General features: G+C 45.1%; 1 protein-coding gene across 4 annotated transcripts in view; it reads left to right on the top strand.

Annotated features, from left to right (window-relative positions):
* PLS3 (plastin 3) overlaps nucleotides 1–24,790 on the top strand; it is a 56,872-nt gene extending 32,082 nt beyond the window's left edge. For 3 of the 4 annotated variants that reach the window (XM_075435580.1, XM_075435582.1, XM_075435581.1), the window contains exons 2-17: nucleotides 2,620–2,706; nucleotides 10,173–10,336; nucleotides 12,696–12,825; nucleotides 13,283–13,415; nucleotides 14,733–14,814; nucleotides 15,456–15,621; nucleotides 16,774–16,916; nucleotides 18,265–18,291; nucleotides 18,404–18,499; nucleotides 18,992–19,187; nucleotides 19,846–19,924; nucleotides 20,580–20,694; nucleotides 20,811–20,944; nucleotides 21,833–21,956; nucleotides 22,546–22,670; nucleotides 23,470–24,790. In XM_075435580.1, the coding sequence (XP_075291695.1) occupies nucleotides 2,640–2,706; nucleotides 10,173–10,336; nucleotides 12,696–12,825; nucleotides 13,283–13,415; nucleotides 14,733–14,814; nucleotides 15,456–15,621; nucleotides 16,774–16,916; nucleotides 18,265–18,291; nucleotides 18,404–18,499; nucleotides 18,992–19,187; nucleotides 19,846–19,924; nucleotides 20,580–20,694; nucleotides 20,811–20,944; nucleotides 21,833–21,956; nucleotides 22,546–22,670; nucleotides 23,470–23,602 (1,914 nt within the window). In that variant the 5' untranslated portion in view covers nucleotides 2,620–2,639 and the 3' untranslated portion in view covers nucleotides 23,603–24,790. The remainder of the gene's footprint in view (nucleotides 1–2,619; nucleotides 2,707–10,172; nucleotides 10,337–12,695; nucleotides 12,826–13,282; nucleotides 13,416–14,732; nucleotides 14,815–15,455; nucleotides 15,622–16,773; nucleotides 16,917–18,264; nucleotides 18,292–18,403; nucleotides 18,500–18,991; nucleotides 19,188–19,845; nucleotides 19,925–20,579; nucleotides 20,695–20,810; nucleotides 20,945–21,832; nucleotides 21,957–22,545; nucleotides 22,671–23,469) is intronic. The other variant, XM_075435583.1, reaches the window with a different exon arrangement.
* Nucleotides 24,791–25,357: the final 567 nt, after the last annotated feature.

Raw genomic sequence — 25,357 nt, 5'->3', positions numbered from 1 at the left:
GTAAACCTGTTTTATGAGGCTTACTGCCTGAGCTGAACAGCAATAGGGGCTGGAAGGGAAAGTATTTTAAGTGAAGACCCACACAAACAACGGCAGGGCATATCCAGAGCATGACATTTCCCTGATTGAAGTCAAAAAGGCAGCACCACAGTAAATTTTTTATATTGTTTCACAGATTACAAGTTAGGCTAGGTGACCAAGGCAACGCTACCATGCAGGTCCTTGCAAGATGCAGGAATGCTGCATGCAGCGCTGCCCGTCTTGCTGGATGCCCAGCCTGGGACCTACCCTGGTTCCCGGAGCAGCCCCTTCCCTGCCACGCTCCCAGGGGTGCCCCAGCCGCCCCACCCTTGGTGCCACCAAAACCTGGCTGCTAAAGGAGTTGCTCAGCAAGAAAGTCAGCTCTGAGCAAGCCTGGTGCGTGCTATGCGAGGTGGATTTCACAACTGGCAGAAACACTTGGGGAACACTATGGAGAACAGAGACAGTTTTGGCTATGCAGGCAGGTGCCATGAACTGCCAGGCAGCAGAAGCCAAGCTAAGAGACTTAAAAATCAGCCAACTCTCCTTTGTAAGTTCTGCTTTCTTCCTAATCCTCATTAGCACTGATTCATTTGAAACCATGAGGATTTCCCTTAAAAAGGGATTTCCAGAAGCATCATTATTTTTTTCAAAGCTCTTGGCTTATGGTGGTATTAAAGATGTTACAGATAGTCAGCACTAAATTAAATTCTGGTGAAGTGGTTAGATAATGATGCTTCTGCGGGCAGCGCTGCATGCGGCATTCCTGCATCTTGCAAGGACCTGCATGGTAGCGTTTCCTGGGTCACCTAGCCTAACTTGTAATCTGTGAAACAATATAAAAAATTTACTGTGGTGCTGCCTTTTTTTTTGTCTGTCAGTCTGATGCAGCTTTGCTGCAGTTCCTCCCCCTGCCCCATTCATGCAGGACAAGCCCAATGATGGAGTTGGCTGTCTTGCCATTGGTGGCTTTTGCTGACTGTTAACCATTGTGTCTTGTCTGCTGGCAGCTCTGCAGGTGCTGGGAGGTGGGGTCTGATGTGCTTTACTTCATCTCTCTGCAGTGATGCAACTTCTTGTTGACTTTCTGTGCTGCTAGCACCTGTCTGAGCTGCTTTCCCAGGCTGCCACACCTGCCCATCACTCTCATCTCCAACGACTTCGTTCTTTCCAGACTAAGTGTTAAAGAAAATGCGTATTTATGGCTACAGGAAAACTTGTGTTCTTAAGCTAGCAAGTGCTTGTGAAGGCAGCTGGGAGCCTCAGACAAAAAAGGCTTGCTAGTCAGAGCACAGACGTTGGTGAAGCTGAGCCTGTTGTCCCTTGAGCAGCGAGCCAGCCTGCTCAGGATCCTGCCTACCAACAGTCTGTAAACCTGAATTCACCCCTCATCCAGAGGAGGAGACAGCCATGTCTGTTCCCGTGGGCAGAGGAGGAACCTTATATTTCTTGACTTACAGCGATTGTGGCCAACAAAGCAGGAGCTGGAAAATCTTGGGATGCAAATCTTGTTTGAAGTTGCACTGAGCCTAGCCAGATCCCCATTTTTAAAGACCCTGAGCTACAGCTAGCATGCGTGCTAGAATGTGCTTGTCAGTGCCTCCCTCTTTGTTCATGCACAGGGATTGCGCTGTTTGCACTGTTGCATCAATCGCTGATCTTGCTTGGTCACATTGGTCAAAGTGCCAACAGGGCGTCGGATGCTCCTGTCACAAATGTCGTGGGAAGGGGCCATGGGCAGGTCACTGGCCTTTTCCCATCCTCATGGTGATATCTCCTGTCCAGGCACCTCATCAGTGCTTGGAAAGGGGGATTATAGCAGATGGGTGTAGGAACTGTGTGCTTCATTCTCTCTGGTTCTTAAACACCAAGCAGATCTGATCAAAGCCGAGTTTCTGCGTACTCGGGGTTTGAGCATGGCTGATGCCTGCCGTTCCATGCTTTTTGCGGTGTTCCTGCTGCGCCTAGCTCAGTCAGGTCAAGGGGGTCAGTGGCAGTGCAAACAGCCTGTTGCTTACATGGTTTATTGAGAGGCTGACTCTGGGGAAGTAGGGCAGGTGGTTATTCAAGCAGTTTTCTTGTAGAAAAGCAGACTGTTTCCTTTTTTGCAAACAATATCAGGTATACTACTTTGTGCAAAAATACCTTTTCCAGGTACTGTTCAGAATCTTTATTATTTGGGTTTGGTAGCTGTGTGCTCTTGGGGGACAGACAGGCAGGCAGAGCGTTCAGTGTCTCTTGCATTAATACTTTAACTCTGGATTCTGTTTATGTTCAAAGTTGTGGAAAATCCCTGGAGATGTGAGCTTTTCTAACCTACAGAACACACTGGTAGCAGGTACCTTAATGTGTGCAGAACAGCATAGCCTGTAAAATAAATATACAGAGCTAAGTATTAACAAGGCTAATGGGGTTTTTGACTTGTTAAGGAGTGCATTTCCCATATTCTGAGTTTCACACATCTTTTTTCTTTGTGGAAAGATAAATGTGGCTTCAGGAACTGTAGTGACCTTGGTACTGATTGTTGCTATACTGCTGTTCAAAACTGCATGCATTTGAATGCAGCCTGGTTTCACAGTGTCCCTTTTCTCTCTTTAGATACTCCCTAAATTCATGAGATGGCCAACACCATGCAGATCTCCAAAGATGAGCTGGAGGAACTCAAGGAGGCCTTTGCCAAAGTTGGTAAGTCACAGTGAGGAGGGCACCTTGCTCCCATCTGCTACACATTTGAAATGGATTTATCCCACCTCTGTGAGCAGCCATGCCAGCAGGACGAGAGCAGTCTGCTGCTCCTGTGATCTTCTACATGCCTAGATGTCCCTTTGCAGCCTTGTTGCTTCTAGCCAAGGAGTGCAGAGGAAGGTATGTAAGCAGTCTGGCTGTTGGTGAGCACTGGCAGACAGCCTTGCCCCGTTGCTCCAGAGTGGGCTTAGTTGGTTCCTGATGATGGCAGAAGAACTATCCAAGCAGGTATTGCATTACTTTGGCCCAGGCAGCACTTCAGGGCTTGCACAGTGCATGGTTCTGATGATGTTGGTTTTGGCAGATTGGCTGAGCTGTGCGGATGGTAAGTGTAGGTGCTATGTTTCTGGTTTGTGCAGGTGCATTTGAGGCACCGCGTTTGGTGAGCTTGTAGGCAAAACCTAATTAGTGGCTGTTTACCTGGCCATTATGGAGCAACTTGCGGTGATAATAAAACGCTTTGCGGCTGCAGTGCATGTGCATTGCCCTCTGGTGGCTTTATTTCTTGTCTGGCTCTCGCCTCCTGACAGCCTGTGATGCTCGAGGGGTTGCGCAGCCCAAGCTGCTCTGCCTGCCTTCCAGCTTTCCCCCGGCGCAGGCATTGCAGAAGCCTCTGGCAGGCTGCTTCGGGAAGTTGAAATGAGCAGAAAACTGACATCATGGAGAAAATTGTTTTCTCCTGGTTTAGTTTCCTGGTACAGCTTGCTGGAGGATCAGAGAAACACCAGGGAGGAGCGGGACAGGGGCTGGACCACAGCAGCATGGGCTGAGGTCAGTGTATGCAGCTGGGGCACCGCACCCGGGGCTGGCACTGGCTGGGAACAAGTTGCACAAGTGATTGGAGCCAGTGTTTCATTCTCCTAACTGGACATCGGCATCACTTGAGCACTGGTTATAAATACAAACTGGTAGCTGACGTGCATCTGTGTTGGGTAAACTGCGCTCTAGAGTAGGTCGGGTCTGGAAACTCTCACTTGCTCAAAATTTGCCATCTGCAGAGAGAAGTAAATATTTCAAAGACTACTGATTCTCTTGGAGCAGTATTCCCTGTTGGGACTTGAAGCAAGTTGTATTTTAGGCAGTTGCCTCTCCTGTCTTCCTCTTCTGAAACTTTTCCAGCAGGTAGAAGTGAGCTGCTGCAGAGGGAGACAAGTGACCATCATGTTGCTCGCTGCCTAACGTGCTGCTGAGTGCAAACCTTAATAAGGCTGGGGTGCAGGCAGCCTGTTCTGTCCTTGGATAAACTTAAAATGATTAACTTGACTGGAATGTGGTGGCTTTTTGTCATTAACGTGGGGGAAAATTATTGAGATGAGGTTGGCTGGCTGCCTTTGCACTGGAAACACAGAGAAACTGAAGTCAAGTCCTGGTCTGTTTTAGGAAACCACCTCAGTCTGCTCAGGAGGCGGGTCCTGTTTGGTTTTAAATTAGAAAAGCACTGTCAAGACTTGGGTATTGTTGAGAAACATGATCATTAGCGTGGACATACCTACAAGTGAGATGGGATCTGCCAGTCCTTTGCAGCTGCCTTCTATTTTGTGTGCTTTAGGCATGGTACAGCCTGCAAGCATTGCTGTGGGACACACCTGACAGGAGTGCCTTTAAGGCTCTCATTCCTTTTATTCTTGCCTAAAGGAGCCATATTTGTCCTGGGATATAGAACTGGTTGCTAACTGAATGACTGACTTTCATTGGAAACTTCTAATGCCATCTCCAGTGAATGTGAAGAGAAGTTGGACTAAGGCTGTAAATTAAAATGAAAGCCATTCTTTCATGTCCAAGCTACCTGGAAGACTTGGAACGCGGCTGAGAAGCAAGGTTATAGCAAAGCTCAGCTGGTTGGCTTCTAGGATGTCGTAAAGGCCATGTGGGGAAGAAGAGGCATCTCACGGGGTGGTTTCTGCTCACCAAGGTGTCCCCCGCTCCAATGCGTGGCTATAGGGGCTTCCTGGAGACCTGCTTTAACTCCAAGATGGGGCAAGTTGCTGCTGTGGATGTGTAGGTTGATGGGACTTCAAAGGTGTATGTTTGAGCTTTTCTGTATGCAGCTGGAATAGATCAAGACATCTGGTGTTGCTGGAAGGCAGTGAGGTGTGTTACTGTATTCTCTGTCACCAGTTGCCTTCCATGCTGCTTGAAGTTGTTCCTTCTCTTCCATGCAGCTGATGTACTAGAAGCAGTCCATGGGTGAGAAACCATGGTTTAAGGTTAGCGCTAAAATCAGCTGCAGCTCAGGCAAGCAGCTCCCAGCATCCTACCAGATATTTGTATTGGAAGTGATCCAACTGGTAAACAGCAGCGGGGAAAAAAGCATTTTAACATCTGAAAAATATAATTAAGTGGGGCATAAGAACTGTCTAGGTTTTGAATGACCCGCAAATGAGTGGGAGAAGAGCAGGTTGCTCCAAATCTCAGCTGATGTCTGAATTTATTCTGTAGAACGGGTGTGTATATGTATGTACTTGGTCAAACAGTGGCACTTCTTAGGGGAGGCACAGCAGAACAAAATCTGCAAACTTGCTTTGTTTATTTGCCTTCCTTCTCCCTGCTTCTGATAGCAGAGATAAGCATCTTTTCTGGAAACGACGAAGTACTTAAAAATGCAACCCAGCTGAACAGTTTGTTCGCTGCTGCAAGGTGGTAAAACAATGCTCTGAAATGTTAGCTTAGGGCAAATAGGGATCTGTGATCCTGCGAGAGTGTGTCCTGCTAAGCGTATATCCTTAAAAGGCAATGTGCTGGTTACTTTCCCCTCTTGCATCCTGTTATTTAAGCTATTTTAAGTACTTGTCTGGAGGAAGCTGAGCCAGCGCTTGAAGCAGCTTTTGGGTTTTGTTTATCGTGGCTTTGCTGCGCCACCTGCGTCTGGGCAGAAGATGGTGCCGTACATCGCTGCGGTGACCTTTCCCGGCTTTCGGACGCTGGCGTGCATGCATCTTTCAGTAGAAATCGGAAACTTCAGATGTGCTGTAGTTTCCTTTCCATCAGGCAGATTATAATGAATCCAGGCTGTAGCTTGTCTGTTAAAATAATTTCGCTTTCTTCCATTAGTAATTCTGGGCTGTACGCCGAAGGATTTTGATGGGGGTAGCTTCTATTTTGACAGCCTCTTAGCTGTTGAATACCATTTCAGATTTTGTTAGAGAGGGATTTTAGACCACCTTCCGTCTGAAGTCTGGCCCTGTTGCAGGACATCCAGCAAGGCACCATATGGTGAGCCTGCAGTAATGCTGGAAATAACTATGGAACTTGCTGGTGTCGCAAAGGTGACTACCTTTTTTTTAATGCTGCTACTTCGTATGTTTGAGTGTGATGCCAGAGGGGGAACAGAGACAGTGGGAAGGGAAGCAGCTGCCCTGTGGGACAGAGGTCTCAGGCCTATTTGTCATGTTTACAGGGCTAAAGGCTTTTAGACATGTTAAGAGAAGAACGGGTCCGTATTCCACCACATAGTCAATCACTAGTTAAGGTTGCGCGATTCTGCTACCAAGCCAAAACCACAGGCTAGCACATCCACCAGGCTTTAACACTTAAATCCACCCTTCTGTGACGAAGAAGCTAAAACTTGAAATGAGAGCATTTTTACTGCAAAATCAATAACTTGGTGTCTTGCAGCTGAACCAACAGACCTGACTTGCTTGTAAATCCCGCTCCCAAAGTGCCTGGTACATAGATGCCCTTTTAGTCTATGGAGTAAATCGGTGATTAATTTTTATCCCAGGACACTATGAGAGAGTAACTCTTACGGGTGGGTATCGTTACGACTCGGAAGAACTTAGGTCCTGAGCTCCAAGGGTTTTGAGTGAATTAAGGTGCATCACTCAACGGAGTGTGTCCTTCACACTCGATTACGTGCTGTCTGTCTGAGCCCTGTGCAGGTGCTGAGAGCCACTGGAGAGCAGCATCTTTCCTGGTGCCGTGCTTCTGAGTCGCGTGCGCTCACATGTGAGTGTGCATTTCAGGTGGCTCTTAGTGCTGCAGAGCTGCTAATTTTTAATTTTTTTTTCAGTGAGCAGAGGTAAATCTTTGAACTAGATACACCCAGAGGACTGTGAAGATGCTGCTTTGCAGGGGTGAACGAAACCCTCAAAATGGGCAAATGTTGACCCAGGGTGCAGTAAATTCCTTATCTCTGCCCTGCAGCCAGGTTTGATGCTTGCAAGCTGAGACTGAGGTCTGCTGAGCAAGCGTGGATGGACCAGACGATGGCGTGGGTTAACTACTCAATTGCACTGCAATCAGTGTTTTTAAGTTACGGTTTCTGTTCTGCAAGCAAACCAATAGAAATGCAAGGCCGGGGATCAGTTCCTTGAACTAGATTGTACCCTTAAGACGTGCAGGGCTTCATATGTAGAACTGAGCTCTAAACAGGTTTAAGAATCCTTTTTTACCTGTGCATCTCTTCAGTGTATTAGAGATGGGAACTTAGGAGCTTGGTTCCCTGCCATCTCACCCAACAGGCTTCTGCCTCATGTAATACCATATATTGTGTTTTTGCTTTTCACTTCTGAGTAGGCTCAGACATGGCACACACAAGCCCGGTTCAGAAACACTTCTGATTGCTTAAGCTAGACATGTCAAGAAGAAAACCTCTGTTAAATCCAAATCGAAATCACACTTGTAATCCTATCAAGGATACAGTATGTATTCTGAAGTCTTGTTTTTCTCTGTCCTTTGCCTGCTAGCATTTGGGTAGATGTAAAAGTTCTTTAGGTGGTAGATTGATTGGAAGAAGTGCTGAACAGATGTTTCTGGATTTACCTGCTTAATTTGGCAGCATGGCAAAGGATTGTGGTTGATCCAGTCAAGCACAAGCTAAAGCAACGGGTCTTGGCTGTAGGCATGGTGAGGGTGGAAGCAAGGTTTTGTTTCAGGTCCATAGGCTCTGGAGATTAGCAAATCCTTTTTTGTCTGATTTTCTTTACTGGCTGTGAGGCAGGGAAAGATGTATATTGTGGAGTTAGATTTAGGAATAAGAAAGCTGTAACAAAAGAAGCTGCGATTTAGCTAGAGGGGAAATAGTTTGCTGATGACATATCAGGCTGGACTGTTTAGTAAAGCTTGCCTTTGTAAGCTTATATTTTTTTGGAATAGAATTCTAAGATTGAAGGCCAGACAGCAGCCTGTTGCTATCATTAATCATTGGCCCAAACCACTTTATTTCATCAGCATTATTGTAAACACTGACTTTTCATAAAGTAGTTTAATGTATTTATTAATCCACTGGAACTGCTGCTCTTCTTTAGTTTGAGAACCTGGGCTGTAGGAGGGAGTATAGGTTTGCTCTATGTTGGTTTGGATGCTTGCCACTAAACATTTTAATTTCCCTTTCTTGCTAACTTACAAAACCAGTTTTAAAATCCCATATGGATCTGGAAGAAGAGGAAAATTGGAGTGGTGGTGAGGACATGCTGCTTGCTAGAATATTGCTGTGAAATAAAACCTAAAAGCCACCACTGACACCTCATTAAAAGTGAATTGACTTTCAACATTTGCTAAAAAAAAAAAGGGGGACTTTAGAGCTATCCTGATTGTTTTATTTTCTTGAAAGTGTTTCCCTTTAAGCATAAATGCTGACCCCAGTGACTGTGGTGTGGGATTCCCTCTTGACTAAAATCAAATACTGGGGCTGGTGCAGCTCTTCCATCACACAGCCTGGGGAGCTGGCAGCAGCCTCCAGTCTGCGAGGGTGTTGGAGCAGCAGAAGCTGTTGCTTGAGTGGCATTTAACTCTACGGCCTTAGGGAGAGGCTGTTGCCTTATAAATAGCAGAAGAATCCTCCCGTGGAGGATATGGGCAGAGTGGTGGCATGGCGAAGCCGGGCGCCTTGTAGTGTGGCGTGGTTTTGGCAGCGGCTCCTGGCAGCGCACCAGCACAGTGCCAGGGGCTGCGGAGGTCGGGGAGAAGGTACCGCGGCTGCTGAGATGCAGAGACTGCTCTCGTTTAGCCTGAAAGGGCCTGGCTGATGTCTTCAGTACAGACACGGTGTTGACTTTGCAGAGCCTGTGGGTTGAATGACAGTCGTAGGAGACTGCCAGATCTCCACCTTCTCAGAAAAGCCCATCCAGGTATTCCCCACCAGCAGCACTAATCCAGGGTGGGTATCTCCCCATGGCCCCAGCCCTGGGGAGGAGGTGGCAGCTCAAGCACTGAATTAATTTCCTTGGGCTGTCTGTACCACTTACCTACAGCAATGGGATTTTAACATCACTACTGAGCCGGTAACAGCACAACATGCCCTGAATCTCTGTCTCTCCAAACATGCTGGAAGGTCGTGCTTACGTCTTGGGATGCGAACCTGGACTGTCTGACTGCTTCAAATGCTCTGGCTGCTCGTGGACCCAACTCTGCTGAAGCCTGGGTTCCAGCCGTGTGGTGACCCACGCTGTCTGCTCGTCCTGGTTAGCGTGAGGAAGGAGGCACCCAGCCCACACCTGTCCACGCCACCAGTGAAACCTCACTTGCCTGAAGAAAGGCTGGGGCTGCTGGATTTGCCCTGCCCAGTCAGCAGACCTGATGATGTCCCCGAAGGGGTTGGGATACGCTGATGTGGAAAGCTTCAGATTCACACTAGATTCTTGCTTCCTTTCTTCCCAAATCTAGTAGGTGATAACGTCTTGCTGAGCATGCAGTGCTACTCTGGTTTGGTGGTTGACTGTCAAAGCAAATGTCCTTGCAGAGAATTCTTGGGCAGCATTAAAAGATCTGGCTGCAATTTTCTGTCAGCGATAAATGGATAACATCATTATCAACATGACAGAAAAATGTAAATGTGGAGCTGACTTAGTGTTTTCCATTCAGAAAGTAAGAAGTGCTGTGTTTCATTAGTGTCTATTTTTAACATGCAAACCCAGCTACAGCTAGATGTAAAAAGAAATGCTCTGCAGATCATTTGTGAAAGTGCAGATGCTCTTTTGTGAAACTTTTACACTAGACTTAGTCATGTGTGCTGAGAGCCATCCAGCTCTACTTGGAAGCTGCTGTTGCCCAAAGCCAGAGGAATCTCGTGGCTTGTGGTGGGACCCTCTCTGAGGATGCGCTGTGTGTATTTACCACGTGCCGCTGATTCCTGGTGTGTTCTTGGTAGTGTCCCTTGAATAGTATACTACTAGGGCTTGGTATTTTTGGTGTGGGCACCCTGCTATGTGTTTGTGTCTTGCATGGATCTTGCTTTCAGCAAAGATGAATGCTCTGAGCAGTGTGGCCCCAAAACAGGTATGGTGTGACGGGCCACGCTAGAAGATTCCTCCTCACCTCCATGTCTTGTAGACGTCCCCCATGTGCAGGTTGTTCTCCGTAAAGAACTTCTGAGCATAATGGCTGTGTTTCTGCCCCCTGTCTGGGGTTGGTCCTGTCAGGGTACTGGCATGTTTCTAAAACCTTCTCCTGCCCCTTCTCTTTCTCAGATCTCAACAGCAACGGGTTCATCTGCGACTATGAGTTGCACGAGCTCTTCAAGGAAGCCAACCTGCCTCTCCCCGGGTACAAAGTGAGAGAGATCATCCAGAAGCTCATGATCGACAGTGACAAGAATAAAGATGGGAAGATTAGCTTTGAAGAATTTGTCTATGTAAGTGCTATTTCTGAATTTCTGAATTTCCAGCAGCCTCAGGGGACCCATTTAGACTAAACTAAGGAAGGGGGTAGAAGAGGTTGAACCTGGCTTCTCGGCCACTTACCCTACTCCTAGTTTTCTTTCCACAAACTGATCACTTTTGAGGACTTGCCATGTAAAAATCAGTTCTTTGTACAGATCTCTGCATACAACCAGTCTTTTGTGCTGTCACTGCCAGCCTTTAGATTTGGACAGAGGGGAAATATGTTGGTTTTTAAGCAAAACCCAAAAAGAATCCACATGCTTTTCCTATATGAAAACTTTGTTGGAGGCTGAAAGACCATTTCCACATGAGGTGACAACTAGAAAAAAGACTTCCAGTTCTCCAAGCTTATGGTATTGACTGGAAACTACTCAGTTTTCCAGGCACATAGATGAAAACTTGTTTTCCCAGTGAAACAGTATGATTTCCTTTCTCAATTTAATGGGGTTACAAGTATTTGCTGAAGATTTGAGAGGGCGTTTCACAACACACTTGGAGACTAGTCCTAGATGCTGATCTAGGAAAATTCAGATCTATTTGTTGCCTTAAAAGGGAAGAGGAGAAGTAAGGAGATAGGAGAAGCTGTAGGATGGGTCTAAACTTCAGCATTTTTCTGTAGTAATAGGTCAGAATTTTAAAAAAAGTTTTAGTTTTACAAAAGCACAGCACTTCTTCTGAGATACTGGTTCAATATCCATCCCTTCATCCATGAAAGTATGTGCAGTACATTGAGGAAGCTGTTTTCATGTCAACTATTTATCCTGATGTTTCTTAATTTATCTTCACCTTCTGTTCCTTAATTGTTTTCAGACCCTCTGAACTTTTGAGTTCGGAGTCAACTAGTAAGTTGGTGTTTGTTTGCAGTTTGTGAACACTTGCATGCTGGGTGCATGTTTCAGCTGTTGGTTTGAGCTGGTCCATAATTCTAACTTTGCACTAGGAAGGGAGAAATAAATCTCTTCCATCACATTTGAATGGTACCAATGATCGAGTAAACATGAAATGTCTGACAGGCAACTAAGCTATACAGTAGAAGCAAAGGTTAGTTCTAGGATATTTACAAGGAGAACTGTTGCTGTTTTCTAACTCTGAGCACTTTTGCTGGGGTTTACGGTACAACAGATGACGAGAACTGACTTGAGGTTGGGGCCAAGTGACTTAGGGGTAACTGAGCACTAAAGCATGTATTTTCAAAGAAGGTGTGCAATACCAGTAATTAGTCCAGCAAATTTTAAAATAAGTAAATCTGTATCAAAATCAGATTTTTATTTAAAACCAACCAACCAGAAACCCCAAAACTTTTGGGCTCTTGGGTGTTCACTCAGCTCTACCTGGTCATCCGGGTGAGCAAAACCTCTGCATGCCAGCAGGAGATGGTTTAACTGCACTGCATCATCATCTTGACTTGCCACCTTCCCTGCGTTTAAGGGACCGGCAGGGTAAGGGGTGACAGCCAGTGAGTGGGCAAGTCCCCACTCCTCTCTTTTTAGCAGAAGCAGTTTGTTGTTCTGCTTTACAGTGCTGTTCCATTGCCTTTTTCTGGGTAGTGTTTAGAGAACCTGCATACGTTTCGTTTGTGTTTTCAATGTGGTTGAAACTAATTGGTTACGTTTTAAGGGAGTTACAGTAGGCTTTCAAGCCATTGAAAGTATTTTTTTCTAATAGTTGCTCAGTTCTGTAGGACCTCAGGGCCACTAATAGTAACATACAAGCGGCATGTGTAATTTTTCTGCACTAAAGCATCTCTTCTGCCCTCAAATGTGAGGGTGTTTTGTCGGTTAGCCTAAGCCTGCGGTTGAGGGAGGGGGAATCCTTACCTGGAGCACTCGTTGTTACACATTATTGCAGTTTTGACTGTTACACACTTAGAATTGTTTCTTGGGTTGTGGACAAAGTGTTTTGTGTGAACTAAAGTCACGGTCACACAAGCATCTGGCTTACACAGAAAGGTTAAAATCACACAACAGCTTTCTCCACTTTGGTTCTGCAGAAACTGCTGCATGTGTACTGCTCTCAGACTGCAAAGGTTTCACGGGTGTTTTTTCTCATGGTCTCTTGACATCTACTTGAAAAGGTAAATGTATGTGGGGTAATTCATACCTAATGCTGCTTTTTCAATAGGCACTTGTAATACGTGTCTGAGAGCGTGGGACAACTCTCTGCCCACTATCCATGTTGAATTTAATACCACTGCACCCTTGCTGGGCCCTTCACGTTTGCTGATTTTACTACAAAGTTTGTCTTGAAGCTGAGAAGAAATGGCTTCTTCTGTGGTCCTTTCACTTTATGAAGACAAGTTTCTCTTGTCTAACAGAGCACTTTAAATTATAGATTTTCCAAGAGGTGAAAAGCAGCGATATCGCTAAAACGTTCCGAAAAGCAATTAACAGGAAGGAAGGAATCTGCGCGATCGGGGGGACCTCGGAGCTCTCCAGCGAGGGGACGCAGCACTCCTACTCAGGTACCGCTCTGCCTTCCAGCCGCGCTCCGGGGTGAGGGGAGGAGGCCACGTGCCCAAAATAGCAGATTTCTGCTGTCCTGCCATGTGCTGTGCTTTTGTCCTCCGGTAGCTGAATGATCTCACATCAAGGTGAGAACCGGACAGAATTAGAGGGTAAAGAAAGATTAGCAGCGTGTAAATTAAATGTGTGCTTATTTTTGTTAACTGTGCTTGCTGATGAGGTCCTTGTGTCACACTTGAATATAATGAAGTTGTTGAGCAACAAGTGAGGAACAGGAATATTCTAGTAATTGGAAGTGAAAGTCGTACTCCTTTAAACTTTGTGTGACTAATAAAATAGTGTGGAAATGATAGTGGGGCTTTTATTTCCCTGGGCTATTGCACACTTGATTCTTTTGGGAAAATCTTTGCTATGTTATGGAAAAGCCTGTATTAAATTTACAATTGGTTATCTTAGAGGAAGAAAAATATGCCTTTGTAAACTGGATAAACAAAGCCCTGGAAAATGATCCCGACTGTAGACACGTTATTCCAATGAACCCAAATACAGATGACCTGTTCAAAGCTGTGGGAGATGGGATTGTGCTATGGTAAGTCGTGACAACTCCTGAATTTTAAAAAAACAAACCAAACAAACAACAAACCACACCAAAATAACTTCCCGAAACTGTAGTTAGGGAAGTTTTCAACCTGTTCTAAGCTGTTTTTGTGGCTAGTGTATATGCATAATGTTTTTAATGTATAAAAATGGTCTCGGTCACCCAGGCTTTCACTGTCATGGCGTGATGCTTCGGCTTTGATGCCGGCTTCAGAAGCTGGTATTTTTGTCTAGTGCTTTTGTTTGGGCTTGAGGCTGAATTTGCTGAAGGGGAGAAGGTGCCTTGCGGGAGCAGAAGTTGTCTTGGTGCAAACTTGGCCTGATGCTAGGTAGCGTGGGGCAGAGCAGATGTGTCAAACAGCCCATTTTCCTGGATGTTTAGACAGACGGTAACCTCTGTGGGAATGTTAGTGACCTGATGAATTAATCCAAAAACAGATTTTCTGGGAATCCTCTTGTTGCTTTTGATAGTAGCTGCACAAAGTTAGTAAAGCAACTTGTTTTGGTGCGTACTGGAAACAGAAGGTATCCAGGGCTGCTAAACACCATCCGCCTTCTGTGTATGGGGTTTCTTTTGTTTTGGTATTTTTGGTTTGTTTTTGAAGTATGGCTGAATTAATATAGTGGAGAACTGGATCAGCCTGGAATTCCAGTAACTCTATATCAATACGCAGAAGTATGTTTAGTGGGCTGCCTGTTGCCTCTCATTTCTTTTCTTTGTTTTTTTTCTTTAGCTTACGATTTTTTTTTTAATTTCCCCAATTTCAAGTAATTCAGCTCTTCAGGTGAAGACTGAACTGAGCAGGAAGTAATTCATAATATAAAGTAAAAACTTGCCATGTTTTCTGTTCCCTAAAAATCCATTGTGCTCGCATGCTCCCTACTGAGCTCTCAAAGTGTTTGCGCTTTTTTTGAGGCAGTTTTCTTGTCAGCAGTAGTACACCTTTACAACAGGAGGACGTGTGTTGTCTTACTAGAATCCACAGTGGGTGTCAATGGAGCAATGAGTCTTCACTAGTTCAGTGACTGTGCTGTGAATAATTCATGTGCTCTTTTTGCTCCAGCAGCTGAGATCAGTAGTGGCTAGTAAGGTGTTTAAGGTTTCAGGCTTAGCTATTAGTTACAAATACATTCTTGATAACGTAAATATTAACTTCTGATTTACACAACCTTGATTTAAAAAAAAAAATACACAAAACTAAACGGGCAAAAAGAAATGTACTGTGGTGAGTATTGTAATAGTGCATTGAGTTTTGATGAGATTAAATACTAAATGTTGTTCAAATATTACTGGTTTTCCTCCTAACAGCAAAATGATCAATCTTTCTGTTCCGGACACGATCGACGAAAGAGCAATTAACAAGAAGAAACTCACACCATTCATAATTCAGGTATAATACATTTCTGTATTTTTGCCGAAATTCATATTCAGATAGAATTAGTGAAAACAGCATGGTGGCTCAAGGCATTATTGTGGAACTCTGGAAAAGAGCAAGTTTTATAACTTGCATTTAATTATTAAAGGCGTTTTTATACTGCACATAATTGACAGTGCTATGGGTACAGTTCAAAAGACAAAAGTGCTAACTTAATGACAAAATAGGTAAAATGACTGAAATGCTGTGCTCACCTGATATTGCTGCAGTGTCTTTTTTAAACAATATGGTTATTGGTGTTGGCTGTCTGTGAATCATTTCATAGTATGACAGGTTGTTTTGCGAGGATTCCTGTGCGTGTGTATAACTTCTCCAGCCTTATTCTTGTTGACGCCACTAGATGTGACTAACTCAGAGGCTGAAACCAAATACCAGAGGCTGAAATTAAACCCTGGTTCCTGGTTCAGTTCTTATTGATTCAGCCTGCTGCCACCACAGCTCCGTTAAAACTTCAGCCGGAGAGCAGCCGGGAGCATTGCTCCGAGCTGCTGCTGTTGGAGCGAGGACGAGGGGGAAATCTCTGATCTGCTGGCGCTGGATGGTATGCAAAGCAGCATCTCCCCAGGCTGTCTCTCACTCGGCTGTGCTGTTCGCAGGAGAACCTGAACCTGGCGTTGAATTCTGCGTCCGCCATTGGGTGTCATGTTGTCAATATTGGCGCAGAGGACTTGAGGGAAGGCAAACCCCACCTAGTCCTTGGGCTTCTCTGGCAGATCATAAAGATCGGCTTGTTCGCCGACATCGAGCTCAGCAGAAATGAAGGTAAATGAAACTATAAGTGATTACTTCTGAAGCATGATCACCGCATTGCTTGCATTGTCACCTCCAGCCCTGTTCGCTGCCTCTCCCCTCCCCTCCTCTCTGCTGAGCGGAAGGTACTCGCCTTCGGGCATGTGCCAAGCAGAGTGCTCTCCAACCTGTTTATAGCTGTGAAGCAGGTTCAGGTGGATGGGTTGTGCCATCCTTGGAGAAAGGGCTGAACACAAGTCTGTAAGTCAAGATGCATCTTGGCTCAAGCCTTGCAGGGCAAATGAGCACATTGCTTTGTGATGCCTCAGGCTGGGCGAGCTCTCCTGGTGTTCTTTGACAATAGGTACCTAACGCTGTTGGCAGGTGGCCAAAGCTGCTTACATTCTTTTAGGATTATAGATAACCGCACATCTTCCTCAAAAAAATAAAAGAAAAAAGGAGGGCTTCAGCTCTTTAAGAATGTGTTGTGAATGACTTGGATTTCCTAAAATCCTCCTTGCTACTGTCAGGGATGCCACTGAGCTCTCGGTTCGTTCTTGGCAGTGGAAGAGCAGCCCTGCAGCTCTCCCCCTGTGCTTGCTTGGTCCTGCACAGCAGCCTCCAAAATATAAACTTTTCAAATCATTCAAAGAGCTCTGTTATTCCTGCATGGTCTATCAGAGCACCCAGATGGATGCGGGGGCTTCAATGTCTTTTGTTTAAACTTTGCAATCATGAAGTGGTAATGTTGTTTGGCTTAGATTGAAAATTCATGGCAAGGGAAGCACCGTCCGGCTGAAAGGGTGCTTGTCTTGGCTTCTCTGGCTTTTTTTAACAGTGCATATGATACTGCTTAGAAGCACTTTTTCACTGAGACGGAAGTAAATTTACATTTAGCTTGCTGTCATCAGCTTAAAAGACTGCACGTGAAATCCAGAGAATTTTGTTATACAAGAAAATTGAAAATTTTTTTTACACACAATTTTCTAGATCATTCATACTCTTCTCTGTGTAATAGCCAACTCGGGAAAACTCCACTAATACCTACCCAGATTATTTTGACTTAATCAGTGTTTGGTGTTGTCACCCCTGCTCCCCCTGAAATGTTGCTGTAGCTCTAATTCTGGCATGCAGGTTTGCCTCTTGAAAACTCCTTCCTTCCCCTCACAAGTATTTTTCTTCTAGCACTGGCTGCCTTACTTCGTGATGGTGAAAATCTGGAGGATCTTATGAAACTATCCCCAGAAGAGCTCCTCCTAAGATGGGCCAACTTCCACTTGGAAAACGCAGGCTGGCACAAAATCAATAACTTCAGCTCAGATATCAAGGTACTGAGAGCTCTCCTGGCCTGCACGTGCCTGGGAAAAGGCTGGGAGCCAGCCAGGGCCGTGTTTGCATGCGTAGTTGAGGCCCTTCATCCACAGATAGGACCTTTCTTCGCCTTAATACATTGACTGGTCTTAACGGGTTTTATGGATGGTGTATTTAAGGTATTGCAGTGCTGTTCTCTCTTACCATGAGGTTGAGCCCAGTGTTGAACTGTTTGAGTGTTTCCTCCAGTGCTAGTGGGATCCTGCTGCAAAGCTGTTGCATGTTTTAATTGACTAGAAACTGGTACTACTCATTGTGTTTTCAAATGTTCTTAATCCATCTTTTTGATGGAAATAATTTTTCAAGAGTATGCAGCTTGCTCAGGCAGAATGAAATGCTGAACTGCATCCCTGGAGAGTGTGACTTCCACAGACTCGTGGCAGGTGATGGCATTTCATCCAAATTGTCATGGGCTGGGGAGAGGAAGGGGAATGAGAGCTCTTATTCTCTGCACTGGGCTGAGTAAAAGTGGGAGCAGGGAGTCTTACAGCTGTTTTTCAGATGTGAGGGGGTGGCTCTTTTCTCTCAGCACTGGTGAGAAATGAAGGGTGGTGACTCCTGGTCAGTGTAGGGTTTTTGGACAGTGATGTCAGCAGGTTTCTGGAGGTTATTCATATGGCCAGCAGTTCTGAGGAGGAGAAAGAGGACTGAAGTGGATTCCAGGTTACAGGACTGTTGAGGTGGAAAAAAAAAAATTGATAATTGAGGTGCATGGGAAGCCCAGAGCTTCCCTTTGTGTGCATGCATGCGCACACACGTGGTGACTCTTACTTCCAACTTCAAAATTACTTACAGCTTTGCTGATGGCTGTTGGTTTGTCTGGTGTAACCCATAGGCTGCCAGGATATGCTGAGGTCCTTCCTAGCAGTGAGGACTAACAGTTGATAAATAATTACTGCAGTTCTTTGCTCCTCCTAGTATGCGACCATCCCTGTCCTCTCTCTTTTAAGCTATCTAGGTAAAGCGCATGCACAGGAGAAAACATTCAGACTTCTTATAGTCAGCTTTTTGCCTGGGCTTTGTCTTTGCTGAGCCATTTTCATGGTTGCTGTACCAGTAGGAATGGCTGCCTTATTTAGGGGTTAGGGCCACCTTGGGCCATCTGGCTGGGAGCCATGAGAGTGCACAGCATGGGCTCACTGCCTCCTCCAGCCGTTGGACGGGAGGCTGTGACACCAGATCTGGCAGCAAAGGCAGCTTTCAGAGAGTTAAATCCCATAATTTTAATCTTGAATATTTCTAACCTTTTCCCTTTCTGTTTCCTTTTCTGCTGCCTGGATTTCTGCCATCATGCTCTCTTTTAAGCTTGCAGATTTTGGTAATTCAGTAAAGGTACATAAGCCAATTATGCACAGTGACTTTTTAATGATGAGCCTGAAATGAATTTTTATGGTGCATTCACTGCTGTGCGGGAGACCGGAATTTTCTTTTTCATCCGTTTCAGGATTCCAGAGCTTATTTCCACCTTCTCAATCAAATTGCACCTAAAGGGCAGAAAGAAGGAGAGCCTCAGATCGATATTAACATGTCAGGTTTCAATGTAAGTATTCAGGCTGTCGTGTCCTCATGCTGTACAGTGGAGAACTACCTGTACCCTATAATTGCCCCATGACATCTAGTAACCTGGTATCTTAATTTCTAGAGTGTCAGCGGGCATGTGCGCAACTTGGGTATGTGCTAAATGAGTGATTGTTGCAGGCGTGATTGCTACCCACCAATTAACATATATGATTGAGAAGTCATTTGTGTTTTTTGCTCCATTTGGGAGCATGCTGACTTCTGCCTTTGAACCACGAAGTTCAAAAAGCATATAAGTTGGAAAGCACCGTGCTAGGAAAAATACAAAGACAAACCCAGACAATCCACAGCAGGGATTAGCGTGCATTGTTCATCCCTTTGTTTGATTAGCGACTGACGCCTAACGAAGGCAGGTGGAGTTGTGACATTGCCCCAGGCAGCAGTCGGGAGCTTCCCATCTGCTTTGTAGCCCAATCTCGTCTGTGATATCTCTTCTCCATCGCATTCCTGGCAGGAAAAGGACGACTTGCGGAGAGCAGAGTACATGCTTCAGCAGGCAGATCGGCTTGGCTGCCGGCAGTTTGTCACACCAGCTGATGTGGTCAGTGGCAATCCCAAACTGAACCTGGCGTTCGTTGCCAACCTGTTCAACAAGTACCCAGCACTTACCAAGCCTGAAAACCAGGACATCGACTGGACGCTACTGGAAGGTGATGGCCATATCAGTCACAAAATTAGCAGGAGGGAAATATCTAAAGTAAACACTTGTGTCACAAGAGGCCATGCCCAGCGGAGGTATCTCCATTGAAGTAATACCTATGATTTGAGGTTCAGTGGTTTACTCAGTTGGGGCAGAGGAGAAGGGTGCTTGACAGCCTGTTCCGCTGCTCTGACCCTGCTGTGGAGCCTGAACCTGTAGGAGCACTGCCAGCAGTCCGTTGGTCTCCATGCCAGGGCTGGGAAGTTGGCTTTGCCAGTTTCTGTGGTGGGCAGCAGCACCTTGGGAAAGCAGCAAGACAGTCAGGGGAGCACTAATTGTTGGCAGAACTGGGGTTAGGGCTTTGGCTGCCTGGCTCCCACACAGCAGTTAGCTAACACCCGTGTGAAAGACCTTCCTGCTGCTTTTTCTTGCAGTAAATGCAAAAGGCACACTCCTCTGAGGCCTGAAGAAATCAAACTGATATCCAAAACTAGATATCAGGGCAACCCTCTTCTGCTGAAGAAATTATAGTAGAAAAAATTCCCTTTTTCTGCTTGAAAACCTAATTGATGAGCTTTGCTGCTCAAAGCTCCCTGCCTTGCAGAGTGGAAAACCCTGCGCAACTTTGAGCTTGCAGAAGTAGCATGAACCTGTTTTCTGTCATCTAGGAGAAACACGTGAGGAACGGACCTTCCGCAACTGGATGAACTCCCTTGGTGTGAGCCCCCATGTAAATCACCTCTACGGGTAAGTGTTAGGCTCTTGAGAATGACCCAGGTAGATCAGACTAGAGATGAACCCACACCAGTGTCTTGTTGCCTATAGTGAAGAGCAAAGAGCTTGAGAAAGGGTGATGGTAGGGAGTGGGAGATGCTCACCGTACCCTCCCTGCAGTCCATAGGGATTTCTGAGCCAGCACCTGGCACACCAGCAGTTGGCTTCAAGTGGTGAAGGCATTTTGTTTATTTTCCCCTATTTTGTGTAAATTGGTACCTTGAGATCCCAATACGTTTAGATCTGTTTGAGCAACTGCGTTAGAGCAACTGCAACTAAATTCCCTGTCACCTAATTTTAGAGCTTAACCAAGGCATCGTAGTTGGGAGGCAAGATACTCTGGACCCCTGTAGCCAGTTGAGAGAGGTTGGATTTTATGTCGCAAAATTCTTCTCTGGATCTGTTGCTGGTTACCATGCTAAAACGTGGTTTAGCTCAGCACCTGGCTGATGTTAAGCATGGAGCATTTCTCCTGCCCTGAAAACTACAAAATATTTTGAATTTTCTGCTTTTTAGGGTTGTCGAAATTGCAACAACCTGTAGGCAGTAGTTATTATTCATAATGTGACAAAGTCAGAGTGCATTTAGACCTTGAAACATTAGGCTTAATCAATGTTTTCCACTTCAGTGACCTCCAGGATGCACTGGTAATACTACAATTATATGAAAAGATCAAAGTTCCTGTTGACTGGAATAAGGTTAACAAGCCTCCATACCCTAAGCTTGGAGCAAATATGAAAAAGGTAAGCATTTCAGAAGGCTTTACAAGAAACCACAGACACTAAAAATTCCTATATGAAGCTTCCAGTCAAGTGAGTGTATTTGAGTGATTTGCTGTTTAAACTCTTTTCCTGTGTAGCTAGAAAACTGTAACTACGCTGTAGACTTGGGAAAGCATCCAGCTAAATTCTCCCTGGTTGGCATCGGAGGACAGGATCTGAATGACGGAAACCCAACGCTGACACTAGCCTTAGTCTGGCAGTTGATGAGAAGGTAGGATCCGTCTCAGACATGTAAAACTTGTGAATGGAGTACGCAGTTTGGGAAGTTTTTTGCCATAAGAGCACTTCAACACTGGAACAGGTCACCCAGAAAGATTGTAAAACCTCTGTCCTTGGGAGGTTTCTGAGACACAGCTGGGCAAAACTGTGGTGGAGCTGATCCTGCTGCACATGGGAGGCTGGAGTGGAAACCTCCAGAGAACCTGCTGGTGGATCTGTGAACATCCTGCTGACCAGCATCACCTCTTTTGCCTGCTGAAGTCCAGTCCACATGCAGAAACCCTAAGCAGGAACATGTGCACAACTTTTCCAGTTAAGGAATAGAACATAAATTGAGAGAGAAACTTTCCAGGGCTGCTTTATAACCCCCCTTCTGCGTTAGACTGGAGGGACAGGGAAACTTAATAACAGATGAAGTCGATCATCCTTTTTCTTATCTATTTCTGAAGAATTCTAAGATGACGCACATATGTAATATATGTGTGCAAAATAGCTGCATGGTAGCTGCTTTTTTGTCATTAGAGGTCAGAATGCTAACTTGTGAGTTGATCCACACCTTTCAGGTAATACGTTAACCCTATGGAGCAAATGGTCAATGGTGAAACAGTTTAACAGGTGTCCTGAGCCCAGGCAATGTTGTGATCTCATGATGAAGGACTTGAGAGGCTAGAAAGACTAAGTGCTTTAACAGAAATCACACTTGAGATAAGGTAGATGATTCTTCCTTTTCACTAAGGGATTTAAAAAAAAAAAAGCACAGAGCTGAGACTGTGTGAAGCCTTTCCAAGTTGCCATGGGCTCACATGGCAACCTGGCTGCATGCTCACCACGGCTTTGCCCAGGCTCTGTGCATAACCTTGTTCTCTTTGCTGGTTCTCAGGTACACGCTGAATGTCCTCGAGGACCTGGGTGATGGTCAGAAAGCTAATGATGACATTATAGTCAGCTGGGTAAACCAGACCCTGAAAGAAGCTGGCAAGTCCACCTCCATCCAGAACTTCAAGGTGCAGGTTCCTCTCTTTCATCCAAAAGGAGAGGGGTGCCCAGAAAGTACTTCCTTGGCTGGTAGAACACCAGGGGCATCTTAGAAAGGGGTTTAAACAGGACAGGATTCAGTCTGTGTGGGGAACAAAGTGGCTTCAAGCTACCGGAAAGGATACTTTTTCGGACTGCCCATGGTGGGGAATAGCAGTGGGGCAAGAGAGCTGATGAAGTGGCAGAGGTGGGGAGGGTGGTTGGGCTGTGGGGCGGAGATGGGGGCTGAGGTGCTGGCAAGCATAGGGGCTGGAGCTGACAAGCATTTGTGGGAGAGTGTTGTCCCTTGGGGGACCAGACCTGCTGCCTGCACATTGGTTAATGCTTCATATTTTCAGAGCACTTCCAGTAAATTGGAGTAATGATCTTGTGCTGTTACCAAAGAAGAAACAGGGTTTTCCCTGTGGTCCAGTTGGGAATAATCACTCGTACTGCTGCTTTGAAATGGCTTGTTCAAAGCTTATTCTGTTGCACCTCATGGAGCAGCTGAATTGAGGTGAGAAGTATGCTTTAAGGATTAGACATTCATCTTTATTTGTCTGTTCCTATGTTCTCTAGGACAAGACTATCAGCACAAGCTTGGCGGTTGTGGATTTAATTGATGCTATACAGCCTGGTTGTATCAACTATGACCTTGTAAAGACTGGTCATCTATCGGAAGATGACAAACAAAATAACGCTAAGTAAGTTTGCTCTCTCAAAAGCTGGCCTTAAGCTGCAAGTGTTTTTATCACAGTTTATTGCTGTGGGTTTCAATCTCTTTCAACACCGTACCTTTTAGACAGGCAGCACTTCTTCAAATCTAATTGCTGTCCTTGCCTGTAACGCTGGAGGGAGCAGTCAGCTGGATTATCTTGCTTGATGAGAGAAATGGAGAACAGCCCAAGTAGTTCTTAGCAGTGATATTCTGCTTCTCACCTGTTTGTTCAGGCATATGAAGTGCTCAGCCGGTGGCGCTCAGGGGTTGGAAGTTGAGCCCTTGTATGTCTCGTGTCTCACTGAATTGTCATAGGTTGTCAAGTTTAAAGCATGCCTATTAAAACATGCCTTTGAAATGTGTGTTCTGCGACTGTTCTGCGGTGGCAGAATGACAGCAAAGTTTCTGGCAGATAATAGTCTCGCTTGGTTATTCCAGAACAGCAAGCAGAAGGGGAAATGTAGTTGTTAGCTGATTAATCCATGGTTGTGCATGCTATCTGTTAGCCCTAACAAATATTAATGACTTTTTTTTTTATTGTTGGTAAAGTGACCTTGAAATTCAAAGGTCAATTTGCTCATTAAAGACACTTTACTGTGGAAAAGGAATACAGCAAAAGATCAAAAATATTTATAAAACAGATGTGGTGTGATTCGACTGTTGCACATCTTGAATCTTAATAAAGAGGATAATAGGCAAAATTGTGTTGGATAGGGCAGGAGCTGACTTGTCATTTATTGCTGGCAGTCTCGGTACTGACCCACTCATCTTTCCACGGTGAATAGGTATGCTGTGTCCATGGCGAGAAGAATTGGTGCCAGAGTTTATGCTCTTCCAGAAGATCTTGTGGAGGTGAAACCGAAGATGGTCATGACCGTGTTTGCCTGCTTGATGGGCAGAGGAATGAAGCGAGTATAAAAGGGTTGATCCACCTAAAGAAAAAAAACCAAAAACCAAAACACAACAAAAACCCAACCTGCCACCCTGGGTGCATGAGTAGCAGATCAGCTGTGACCACATTGAAATGCTGTTGGCCTAGGAACTGCTGAAGTTCAAAGGACTTTGTTTTGCTTTGCAAGACAAACTTTTATCAAAATTCTCAGGGAGAGGAGTTTTAACCAACAGACGTGCTCTTTTCCCAAAGGAAAGTTTAATTTATCAAGAGCTCACAGAAATGCATTCATAACAGACCTGCATCTTGCAATACTGCTCTGGAGCTGTTTTCACTCCGTTATTTCTCAGATAGATGGTGTGTGGTTATTTTGATGCCCGAGGGCTATAAGGTGGTTGGTATGAGTTGCAATGGAAACAAACCTAATTTCTATCTGCAATCCACTTTAATTTCTGTCACATGGTCCAAGCATATTCTAGGTTTGACAACTTCCTTAATTGCAAATAAAGCCACAGTACAAGTTGGGACCTGCAGGCCAGCTCGCAATGCTGAATGAGAAATGGGTAATTAGGAAGATGGATCTTCCTTTGGTGTTCTCTGTACATGGTGCTTTTTTATACATCTAACTATTTTGATTACTTTACAAATAAAGCATGGCAGTTTTCTCTCTTGCCGCTTATAGAAAGGGGTTTTTTTATTATTTTGTTTTAGTTTTTTTAAAATTATACTACATATGAGAATACCACCATCCTTGGACCTCTTGCAGTAACATATGGTATCACGTTGCTGATGGTGCGGTTACACCTGAGAATGGAAGTGAATGCATTTTTGTATGCATCTTGGTTCAGTTCTGTGCACCTAGAAAATAATTTTTACAGAAATCTGCATGAAAACTATAACTTTTTTATTTAAAATGCTGTTGGATATAAAACCATACTACATTGTGGGGAGGTTTTGTGCAGGGAAGAGGCAAATGTTATAAGCAGCAGGGTTCAATAAACTGAACAGCAAATGTGCTGGAACATAAAACTATTTTTACAGATAAAAGGAAGCATTGTCGCCAAAGAAGGAAGATGCTGTATCCGTAGGATTTAATATTATCTTGCTTTGGCAAGCTGTTTGCTATATTTTGAGATCATATTGCTATTCCAAGCTATTCAAAGTGATGTGATATGGTGGCAAATTATTAGTTGAAATAAAAACATTTAAATACAGCCATCTCTCCTTCTTTACACTGACCCAGCATGGCAGCCTGTCATCAGTTGCCTTCAGCTTTGCTTTTGTTGATCTTCTTGTTTTGCGCCAGCTTCATTGACCTGTAAGATATCCTAGAATCAGAGTGTGCTGGAGGAGCTCTTGTTTTTCAAAATGGGCACTGACAGTGCAGTTATTCTCAGCCTGTGTTTCAGCGAGGCTTTGCCTTTATGGTAGCTTCTGTAAAACCTTGCTCTTGAAGTCTTACTGTGTGCCCAAAGATGATGTCTGCAGGTGTAGGGGGAGAGCCCTGTTAGGGCAAAACTCAGAAGGTGGAAGAAGAGGTGTTCCCCATGTCAGGGATGTGCCACCTGAGCTCATTTTCAGAAACCACAGGTTTGGGGATGTAGTGGGAGCTGGCACAAGTCTGGCACAAGTCTTGGGGTGCCGTGGTGGGAGAGGGGATGCCCAGCAGCCACTGGCTGTTGGTGGGGATTCGCCTATTTGCTGTGTCCGGCAAGGCTGGCACAGGACTGTAGGTGCTGGAGGGAAGTGGTGATGCTAATGCACCAATTCCTTCAGTCGTG

This window comes from Opisthocomus hoazin, chromosome 14 (genome assembly GCF_030867145.1).
Source record: "Opisthocomus hoazin isolate bOpiHoa1 chromosome 14, bOpiHoa1.hap1, whole genome shotgun sequence".
Classification (NCBI taxonomy): Eukaryota; Metazoa; Chordata; class Aves; order Opisthocomiformes; family Opisthocomidae; genus Opisthocomus; species Opisthocomus hoazin.
This window is presented reverse-complemented; position numbering and strand designations above follow the sequence as displayed.